This window comes from Argentina silus, assembly GCF_951799395.1.
Source record: "Argentina silus genome assembly, chromosome: 4".
Taxonomy (NCBI): Eukaryota; Metazoa; Chordata; class Actinopteri; order Argentiniformes; family Argentinidae; genus Argentina; species Argentina silus.
In genome coordinates this window covers 14,706,074-14,717,245 of record NC_139658.1, presented here as the reverse complement: position 1 = coordinate 14,717,245, position 11,172 = coordinate 14,706,074, and the positions used below count along the sequence as shown (strand labels likewise).

General features: G+C 43.8%; 1 protein-coding gene across 2 annotated transcripts; it reads right to left on the bottom strand.

The window, feature by feature from the left end:
* Positions 1-815: 815 nt before the first annotated feature.
* On the bottom strand, positions 816-10,793 carry idh3b (isocitrate dehydrogenase (NAD(+)) 3 non-catalytic subunit beta). 2 transcript variants are annotated; one of them, XM_083669242.1, is made up of 11 exons: positions 10,731-10,793; positions 9,713-9,880; positions 8,622-8,742; positions 7,686-7,746; positions 7,363-7,495; positions 6,431-6,564; positions 6,193-6,295; positions 5,768-5,914; positions 5,320-5,414; positions 5,042-5,102; positions 816-1,590 (listed from the first exon to the last, which is right to left on the bottom strand). In XM_083669242.1, the coding sequence occupies exons 1-11, from the start codon at positions 10,770-10,772 to the stop codon at positions 1,513-1,515; spliced, it is 1,143 nt and encodes a 380-aa protein (XP_083525368.1). In that variant the 5' UTR covers positions 10,773-10,793; the 3' UTR covers positions 816-1,512. The 2 variants fall into 2 exon arrangements, with proteins under 2 accessions (XP_083525368.1, XP_083525367.1); XM_083669241.1 differs by lacking the exon at positions 816-1,590 and adding an exon at positions 1,609-4,043.
* Positions 10,794-11,172: the final 379 nt, after the last annotated feature.

Here is an 11,172-nt window from a genome sequence, read left to right as displayed (position 1 = left end):
TGGGATTCGGCGGTACATCTGGGAACTTCTTCAGGAGAAAAGTCAAGGATAATATCAGTGGAGCAGGAGTCCACCATGTGGCCATGTCGTCATAGCCTACTCGAGTAGTGGACGGGCAAAAATCTGAAGGAATTATCCTATAATATAACCTCAGTCTCTAAAATGCGTTATTTGAATGCTTGAAGAGTTTGCAAACGGGATTTATTTGGAGGTGTAGAGTATACATGTATAGACATTCCCTGGCTGATACAGAGATTGTCTAGACCAAACTCTCGTCTACATAATGCATATCTATGCAACGTTCCCCTACCCCAGGCGTTCATATCTTGCACAACCAATTAAAAAACAAGTATGCACTTTTGATTTAAGTATGATATTTTTGGCTAAATTACCTTAATGGTTATTTTTGTGTCAGTTTATAAAAAATGGGCTGAAAATGTATCCACAGTGGAAGTGTCAAATAAATATTCCACAACAACCTCGTGAGTTTTATATAGGCTAGTACACCTACCCAACCCTGGTCCTATGATATGGTGCTGCTTTGGTTCCAGCCCAGCAAACACACACAAATCAATTACTCATTGAGACCGACATGAGTTAAATCAGGTGTTGGTACCGAGCTGGAATAACAACCAGCACCATGTAGCTTTCCCAGGGCCAGAGTAAGTGACTACTGGAAGCAAATACACAATAGTGAAAACAAAACAGGACTCTTATTTCTGAGGGAGAAATTGTCTGGAGATTACTTCAAACAACAGCATTTGTATTCATCTACAGTGGATGAGAAATGGGCTCTTCATTTCAACATCATGATTTATGTGACACATTTTCCACACCGTAAGAGTATCATACGTTTATTACTGCTCATGAATGAAAACGTCAAAGTAAAACTAGTGCCGGTTTCCCAGACACACATTAAGTGTAATCCTAGACTAAAAAGCATCTTCAATGCTGATTTGCCATTGAAATGTGACTTAGTCCAGGACTAGGCTTAATCTGTCTGAGAAACCACCCCCTAGTGAATAAATAACAGAATAAATACACTGACATAGTACACACATGGTGTATGAACAGTGACTCTAAACAAGGTCCAGTCGTTTAACTGTTCAGCAGACAGTACATTACCCTAATACAGAATGGAATGTGACTGACAGGTTTATCATTATGATATTGAATGGGAGAACATTAAATTTCTGTGCATTTATAAGACTGAATGTTCTGTCCCCATGTTGGTTTCTCATTCATGTACAGTAGCAGGTCCTCCGTGTGTGTGTGTGTGTGTGTGCATATGAAGGATTGTGCGCATTTTATGTAAACTGTATTTATTTCATTGCGTATGAGTGTGTGGGTGGGTGTAAGCAGTTGTTGCTGAGCGGGTCAGGAGAAGGATATATATAAGGGAAGGGAGGGTGTGTGTCTGAATGGTTGTTTCAGAGAGATTAGTTTGACAGAGGTAAATAAAGTGTGTGTGGGTGTGTGGTAGCTGCAGAGAGATTTCATTGAGAGACTAGCTCAGACGGCCAGGTTGGCGATGACAGCGCGGGTGAATTCGTCGCTTGAGGCATAGCCCCCCAGATCTCCTGTACGCACCTGTCGCAAACAAAAGAACAGTGGATTAGACATACTGCTGGAACAAACACTTCTGGTCCATTTAAACAGGCAAAGACAAATCGTCCTGACACAGACAGACACCATCCTGACTAGTGTGTTAAGAGACAAACACAATAATTGATGAAGGGAAGAAAACATTAGGTTTTATATTTTAGCAACTCATGTCATGCATGTTTATTAACATACTCCAAGCCCCATATACTGTATGTCATTAAGGATGACGACCATAAAATCATATAAAATGCAAGAGAATTTTAGATATTTTGGGTCAACTGTCCCTCTACAGATTCTGCGCCAAACATTTAAACTCAGCAAAACAGATTACAAGCCTACATGTTGTTTTTACATATTTACTGTATGTCCTAAACAGTCAAACAAACAACTCTTTTATGCTTTCGATATTTGTCCATGGTAACATCATTAAAATGATAGCGGTCTGTAAGGCAGTGGAACATTTCGAGCACAGGGGACATATCATCGAGTGACAGGTGTTGGTTCAAAATCCCCAGTTGCAACCCCAATCCTAGCCGTAATAACAATCATAGATAAAAAGTCCCAATCAATGACTGACACATGACATGTCTCAAAAATCACCAGCAGCGATACTGCTGTACCAGGCATAGAGGATGATGATGATTATTTTCTATATACACAAAGATATCATAGCACCAATGTATGGCACGTACAAAAACAGTAAATACACGATTGAAAAACATTTCTGAGGGGATGAAATGGTTTGACCTTATATTGGCCAAGTTATATGTTGCATATGAAATATGTCAACCAAATGTGACAAGACAAATGCGGTTTAACAGTGGGTTTCTCATTAAGAGAGTTTAACTTTTACAAAAGCAAACACCATTTATCGTGATGGTCATCATTAAATAATAGCTCACAAGATAAGAGGCTATTATGTTGTGTACATTCTACAGCATAGACAGTTGATCACATGTTAAGACTTTCTAAAGATACATTCTTTCTTTCAGTGGTAAAAATTGTGAATATGATCCATTGTGGATCATAGGCCCAATGTGGCTAGTAAGCTAATTTTAGGAGTTGTGTGACAAGTTAGCATCTCTGGTAGCCCAAGAATGAGGACACAATGAGTTCCTCCATCTACCTACATTTCCTGCTGTCCTTAGGTCAGGTGGAAGGACAAACCCCTATTCTTTGGCGCATGAATGATTACTCAGTGGAAACCAGTCCAGTTTGCACAGCAGGAACCTTCACAGTCTCAGTGGTATGACAGCGTGTATAAAAGGTTTGATGGGAGAGTAAAAGGCCAGCAAACGTATTCACAGGTGTTTTCCTTTTCCAGCTAAGCAGCACAGAAGGTTACAAAGAGTTGGCCTCATGCTTGTGATGGTGATTTGGCAGACCATAATTCCACTGATATGTGGCCAAGGCAACTATTGAAAGGTTAAACCGACATTTCACTTGTTTTGGCATTGGTGAATAGTCATCAGGATGCAAAATCAGCTTGACCAATATTGCTATACAACATACTGATCTAGGGCTCAAATCAACATACTGATCTATCAACACGGATTCAATTAAAATGGAAAATATTTTCACAGAGACAAGGAAGCCGAGTAGAGAGAGAAGAGGTAGCAGACAGATACTGATGGGAATGATTAGTTGATGGTAAGAGCTGGAACAGCATGCAGAGAAATTGCACTGCAGAAGCACAACATATTCTAGCCCAGTTTATGGGAGTCAATCAAAGCACGGGTAGAAAGAAGAACAGGCAGACATGGAGAGAAGCATGGAGCAGCATCAGAGTGAGGGGCACCAGAAAGCCGCCATGACAGATCAAGAGCTTAGAGTTGCTTTAAGGGTAAAGCTAGGAAACGACTAGGTGAACGTAAAGGAGGGCCAGTCAGATCATCAACAGATGTTTTGGTGGAAGAAAAATGTGTTGCGAAAGCAGGGAGTTGAATCAAAGCCGTCCGACGTAACTGCAGTGGTTGTACAGAGGTACATGCAGCGGTTGCATCCTTGCCAATGAGGTTAAACAAGCATCATTTGAATTTGCATGAGAGTCAAGAAAGTGTTGTGATGGATACATGGCTCATGTTACGCAGAAAGAGGGTTGTGAGAAGAAAGTGGACAATAGGAGCGGAGACTGTGAGCTGCCAGAAGTTACATGTGGGACTAGCTGGGGGCAGGACAATGTGGGTAGTGTGAAACAGTTTGCGAGGTAAAGTTATTTGGGAATATAGCAGGGGGTTGGTGTAGTGCGGAATAGAGGGCAAAGAAATAATGTAGCCAGTGCATGTGAAGGTGGCTGCTCGGGTAAAGGGAACAAGGACAGGGTGGGTTGTTCAGGGGACTGGGACGTCTTAGTGCAGGAGTCGGTGATGCAGGTTGTCCACAACAGCATGAACAAAGTCCCCGGTAGTGGCATAACCGCCGAGGTCCCGCGTCCGCACCTGAGACAGACACACATACACACACACACACACAGTAGGGTGCAAGGGGAGAGGAAGAAGCAGGGGGAGAGGGAGGGCACTTCAGACACCTCACAAATGGATTCCACTTTCAGTTGACAGAGAAACACCATACTTCCTTCCAACACTTTCAGAACTCAGTCAACCTTCAATTCGAAAGATTTCCCCAACCACCATACTTTAGATCTCAACATGTACCACCATTCCTTCAGTCAGGCAAAAACAGGCTTTCCTCTCTCCGAGGCTGACACCTTAACACGATACCACGGCGCAACGATGGGTCGATCATATACTTGAAATGCTTGCAGAGGAAGGACAAGGAACCATGGTTTTGTGTTTCTGTTAGTGCTGCTGTTGGTCGAGTATAATTATGTCTGTCTGTCTGTATGTATGTACGTACCAATCGGGGGAGAGAATGTCACGAATGTCAACGCCTAGATTGTGTCTTGCGGAAAGGAACACCTCCAAGTGGAAGTGCAAAGTGATGTCTCTTAATAAAATGGTGACCGGTGTAAATGTACAGTAGTTCTACACATGAACACCCACATCAACATGTGGAATAAAAGACCCTCACACACTTGTATATGGATAACTGCTTGTTAGAAGCATTTTCATGACACAAAATCTGTGGAGAAAACTTTGACCAACACACATGCACACGTTTAGTCGCAAACCATATACTCTCTCCCTTTGACCTACAGAAATATTCATATATTGTATGTGTTTATAGAACGGACAAAGACTGCAACACACTAACCCTAACCCCCTCGTTGTTAAGCCCCGGCCACACTAGCCTGTTGTATCTGTTAATTATGGATTGAGCCAATGGTTTCTCTATGGGAGTCCGTTGACGGACAACAGAGATGACAGTTTGCATTGTTGAGCCCAAATTCCACAGATCATTCCTAGATGTTTTAATCAGTTTTCTGACGGACTAGTGTGGCCTGACCCTTACTTGTCGGTATACACAACACACTCACCTTTCCCTGTTTGATGACCCTTTTGACAGCATCAGACACCATATGGGAGTGGTATTCCAGGCTGTAACACAACACAGTACAGTCAATTGAGACTGTGACAAAACTGTCTCGCACACACAAGTCTAGCAGTACAGTACAAGCATGTACACATCTGTACTATAAAAGAATGAACAAACTGACACACTTTTAAAAACAAATTGTCGTCTTTAACTGTTTTTGCAAACCAGTTAATCTCTCTCTCTCTCTTAAAATGGTGGTTCACACTGATGCCCACTCACTTGAGGTGTTTGAGCATGTTGGCAGCGCTGAGCAGCATGGCCGTGGGGTTGGCGATGTTCCTGCCCACAGCCTGGGCGAAGGGATGCCTGGCACCCTGAGGGAACAAACAAGATGGTTAGGGTACAGAAGATCAAACACTGCCACATTCTGTGTGGCTCCTCTCCTCCTTCAGGCACTGTGCAGCCTTATTCAGTGTCACCATGTGCAATATTTGATATGCAATTGCTGTTGCTTTAAAATAAATAAATGGTAAGCGACGATTTCATTTGTCTTCAGGTGCAAATATTAGAAAGTACATAGCAAAAAAATAACCTGTATGTTATGATACAATATGGACACATCAGAAGCTACCTGATTACTTTGACTGACCAAAACAAGTTGAGGTTTAGAAACACAAGGAATATATGAGACACAGACAGACAGACAGACAGAAAGACAGACACTTACGGTCTCAAAGACGGCGTATTCTGCACTGTAGCTCTCCCCTGGCACCACTCCTGCCCCGCCAACCAGACCGGCTGCCAGGTTATCGATGATGTTGCCATACAGATTGGGCATTACCAGTACGTCAAACTGGTACGGGTTCTGGACCAGCTACAAAAGAGGGTTGAACTGATTTAGTGCCGAGGGTGAATTAAGTCGCCCAAATGGTCTTACATTCTAGAGTACCAAAGGTGACTTTATTCACCAGAAATGCATAAATGATGATGCTTCATTTTGTAGCCAATTAAAGTATTGTTGCTTGGTAATTACCACATAAAAACACTTGGCACTCTAGGTGGAGAGTGAAATGGATGATGTGGTGTGCTTTGTCCGAGGATTCGATTGAAATGACGACAGTGACAAACAGAGTGACAGTCGGGGGGGCCTACCTGCATGCAACAGTTGTCAATGATGATGTTCTCATATTTGATTTTGGGATAAAGCTCTGCCACCTCAGCACAGCTCTGCAGGAAGAGACCATCTGCCAGTTTCCTGTAGCGTGATGGTGAGAAGAAAGTCAGTTTCTCTTAGCATATGTGGAGCTCACGCACCAGGCCTCTACGCTCTCCTGAAGGTACCTGTAAAGTACTGTGTGAAGAAGAGGCCGTTTGTCCCAGTAGTACTTACATGATGTTAGCCTTGTGTACGGCCGTGACCTTGCTGCGTCCCTTCTTGGTGGCGTAGTCAAAGGCAAACTTGGCGATGCGCCGGGACTTGACCCTGGTGATGATCTTCAGACACTCGATCACACCTGTGACGCTCTGAGAAGCAGACGGAAGACATGTTGTTAGTTCTGTAGTTGGAGGACTGTATAATGAGCAATTATATGTGGTGGTGGTGTTTTGACTAGTGTCACTGGTTCCATTATAATGCATTATTTTAACATGAGCTACGTGATACACCAAATGAAGAAACAATGAGTTTTCCCCAACGGCAGATATATCAGGTGTGGATTCAGAATGCCTTGACTATCAGGAGTCACACTTTGATTGAGTCCCCATTGAAATTCGCCTTGGCAACTTCGCAGCCCAAAGTAAACTATGTTTGATTAAAACAAATCTTTATGCTACTTTGTCAACGGGTATTGTCAATACACTCGGGAAAGTTCTGACGTTTCCGCATTCCCGCTTTAAATCCGGGGACCGCTTGTAGTTCTTTGTAGTTCTTCTGCTGTTGCTAATCACTAATCTGAGTAGAACATTGCAGCCAATCACTTGTTGAAGCCCGTTGTAGTTTTTTACACTCAGATACACGGTTCTGGTTGATAGTCGGTAGGGTCAAGTAAAAGCACAGAATACATGCAATCATCCCTACGCATTCTCCTGATGTGAGAATCAGGTTTGGACAATATCCCCACTGTTCCATATTTCATATCTGGCAGAAAGGCATCACGAGAGCCCATAGACACTACGAGCATCCCGGCTAACAGGCTGGCCCCACTGACAGAATCAAGGGTGCGAAAACGCAAGAAAGAGGCCTTTATCTTTCCCAGTGTATACCATTATACAGTAGCCATCTTTAGAAGACAGACTAGCCTGCAGGTGAGAACAGTGGTTCACCTCATGCTCCAGAGCGCTGTACTCCCCCTCCGTCTGCTCGCGGATCACCACCATGTCCAGGTTGTTGTGGCGAGTGCTGTAGCCTGGGAGACTGTTCACATGGACCACGTTGGCAAACAGGTCCAGTTTCCGCCTGAATACAGGAGATGTTCACAAATTAGAACAGGCGAGCGCACGGGCACGCGCGCGCACACACACACACACACACACACACACACACACACACACACACACACACACACACAAAATCTTAAGACGTAGGTACAGTTAAATCATTCAGTGTAAGCTACAGCAGTAAAGTCATATGTGGTCCAGTGCCTTACCTCAGTCTCATCTCATAGGAAGCCAGCTCCCCTTTGAACTCCATGGGGGTGTGAATCTTCCCTGCACACACACACACACACACACACACACACACACACACATCAACTAAGGTGCCTATACATAGCATACAACTCTTTTCAAACTGTTCACCATTTGTTGGCCCAGAGCCTGGAATCAAAATACATTCAATTAGGATTATTTTTTTCCACTTTCAAAAAAAAAAAATGTTAAAAGTCCACAGCCCCTTTGCTGTGGCTCTGCTAAAATGAGCTGAAATGCAAACATGTCTTCAACAACTTCATTAATAAGTTGAATTGAGTCCATTGAGTGAAATGATAACAGTATGTTTTTGAATGAATAGCCTTGTCTTTGCAGGGTCCATCTTTTGAATAGGAATTCCAATTACACATTCTGTTCATCAGGTTGTCATTACAAACAGAGTGAATGGAGAGAATTAAAACAGCTCAGGAATGCTACCTTGAGGCCTGGGGAGTCTTAAAAAAAAGTTAGGATCAGGAGAAATTTTTGAAATGTGCTGAGTTGGTAGTGACAGTCTAATCAACAATGTGTCATTGATTCCCATTCAAATCAGGGACCCTATAAAGACAAAGATATTACTTCCGAAATAACATGAACTATTAACATTTTGAAAGGGGGTGGAGACTTTCTATAGGCACTATATAATATTTATATCATAATCATAGGGAATACATTAATAGAAACTACCAGACCTAATTAAAATACATAACATGTATTATGTCATATCATGTTGAATATGTTCAAATACATAACATAGATACCAGATACTTGATCAAGTTTGCCTAGTGCAAAGGAACCAATGGAATTTTCCAAAAAGTGCAAACTACAAGCCAAATTAAGCACACTTCAAATTCTTTCTAGTATCCTCTGTAAGCCTTTCTTTGCAACTCCGTTACCTTTCATTGCCACCCTGTTGGTCTTCATGGATGTCAGTACCTCATCCAGCTTTTCTTCACTAGCCATGTGCTGAACCTCGCTCAGATGGAACTCCTCAAACTCTACCGGTACATCGCCAGCCTGTGGAGGGGAGGGGCGTTCAGTAAATGAAATAATGAAAAGGGGAGCAAAAGGAGACCAGAGGGTTGGGGGTGGGGATTAAGTGGGTGGTATAACAGACTATTAAAGTCTAGGGGATAAGAAATAGAGAGAGAGAGGGGGGGGGAGGGTTCTCCAGGATTGAGAGGTGGTGGAATGCTTGAGAAAACATCCAATTCCCTTGTGGGCTACATGTAGAAGTGTTAACATGATGTTGTATGAAGGAAAATTATTAACCAGCGAACCAAAACCCACAAATATTAGAATGTTATCATGAGGCCAGGAACACTGAGTAGGGGTGGTCGGATGATCGCAGTGCACAAAAGAGAAGGACTATCCAATCAAGGTAGAGGGAACAAACATGCACACAGAAACTCTTGGGACACAGTTGCTTATCATCAGCTTTGATGGGAGACGAGCTACCCACTGTACTTCTCGTATATTTTTCCGTTTTTATTGGACATGGTGTTAGACCACTGGACCACCCCAGGCTACGGTGCTAGACCACTGGACCACCCCAGGCCACGGTGCTAGACCAGTGGACCACCCAAGGCCACGGTGCTAGACCAGTGGACCACCCCAGGCCAGGGTGCTAGACCAGTGGACCACCCCAGGCCAGGGTGCTAGACCACTGGACCACCTCAGGCCATGGTGCTAGACCACTGGACCACGGTGCTAGACCACTGGACCGCCCCAGGCCATGGTGCTAGACCACTGGACCACCCCAGGCCATGGTGCTAGACCACTGGACCACCCCAGGCCACGGTGCTAGACCACTGGACCGCCCCAGGCCACGGTGCTAGACCACTGGACCACGGTGTTAGACCACTGGGCCACCCCAGGCCACGATGCTAGATCACTTGACCACCCCAGGCCACGGTGCTAGACCACTGGACCGCCCCAGGCCACGGTGCTAGACCACTGGACCACCCCAGGCCACTAACCACTGTACCTTGAACACCTCCTTGACGGCGGTCATCAACTCAGGCCCCACGCCGTCACCTGGGACCATGGTGACTTTGAAGGTGGCGTCGGCGCGTGCCGGGGGGGCCTCGGGGGTGCACACACTGACACTCAGGGACCGGGCAACCAGCTGCTGCCGCCAGGGACCAGCAAGGCCCTAAAATCAGGAGACAACGGCAAGGGTATATTCAATACATTTCAAGGCCAGAGCAAACATTTTTGGCGGTTTGACTGTCAACAGGGTTCTAGATAGAATTACGTCTCCACCATACACATTTCACTGAAGCTCTGGTAAAACATCAAGTCAATATGGAAGGGAAAGACAACTAAATGCTGAGGCTGTTGAAATCTACTAGGACGACTACACTCTGACAAAATAGATTGTTCCTGGTTTCTCCTCTTGTCCTGTATCAGGATACGGTTTATCAACTCTACCTGGGTTATCAGAGTGTCTGGGTTAGGTTTAACAGATCAGAAGTGAGGTCTGTTGGCCTGGCGTGAGGCTCAAATAGTTAGCAGCGCTCACTGGAGACCTGTTAGCAGCCTCTCTACCGTTAACATTTAAAACGGTTTAACATTTAAAAAGTGATGACATACACTCATACAATGAAATTCCATATCTCCTTTACACATCTCTCCTTATACTTTAATGAGATTGGCCATACCCCTCTTACCCTGTAGCTTACACTAGGACACATCACCCCATGTTTGTGGGTTTTTTTGTGCCGCTTTGTAACCAAATGAAGCTTCAAATCTTATGTGTCATGGTTAACAGTAAGTTAAGGTATTATTGTACAGAACATGTTGCGTTTGTTGATGCTGGACATGACCTAGCGAGCTAGCTATCTAGCGATCGACTAGAGAGAGGTTAAAGAGAGCAATGTCAGTCAACCCAGAGACTAGACAGCTCGTCCTGATATTGGTGCAACAACGAATCCGTCTGATTGATGAATTACAACATGTTTGTAAACTATACGGTGAGAGGTAAGCCTCCTCTAAGGACTCACCTTGGCCAATGTTACAAAGCTCCCTCTCAGAGCGGACGCCATCGTGTATCCGTACGCCTCTGAAAATGCGGAGGAAATGAACGTTGACAGGAGCGGCTGCCAACACCTTCTTCTTTGGTTGCTAGCGGGCACAAAAAAGCGACTGAGCAGATACCGCCACCCGATGGACAGACGGAGTTCGAGCAGGTGAAACGTAATATTATACTTATAATAATAATAATAATAATAATAATAATAATAATAATAATAATAATAATAATAATAATAATAATAATAATAATAATAATATATGCCATTTATCTGACGCTTTTATCCCAAAATAATCCTAGTGCATACATTTTTCAGTATATATGGTCCCAGCGGGAAACATTTCAAGCACCAACTTTGTACAGGTCTATCAAACATTAACCCAATAATAAATGACTTCAATATAAAGATTTGA

Coding starts and splice junctions, on each gene's coding strand:
- idh3b (XM_083669241.1), bottom strand. CDS start 10,772: ATGGCGTCCGCTCTGAGAGGGAGCTTTGTAACATTGGCCAAG. Junction 6,565..7,362: donor ACAGCGCTCTGGAGCATGAG/GTGAACCACTGT, acceptor TCTGCTTCTCAG/AGCGTCACAGGTGTGATCGA. Junction 5,103..5,319: donor AACATGCTCAAACACCTCAA/GTGAGTGGGCAT, acceptor GTTGTGTTACAG/CCTGGAATACCACTCCCATA.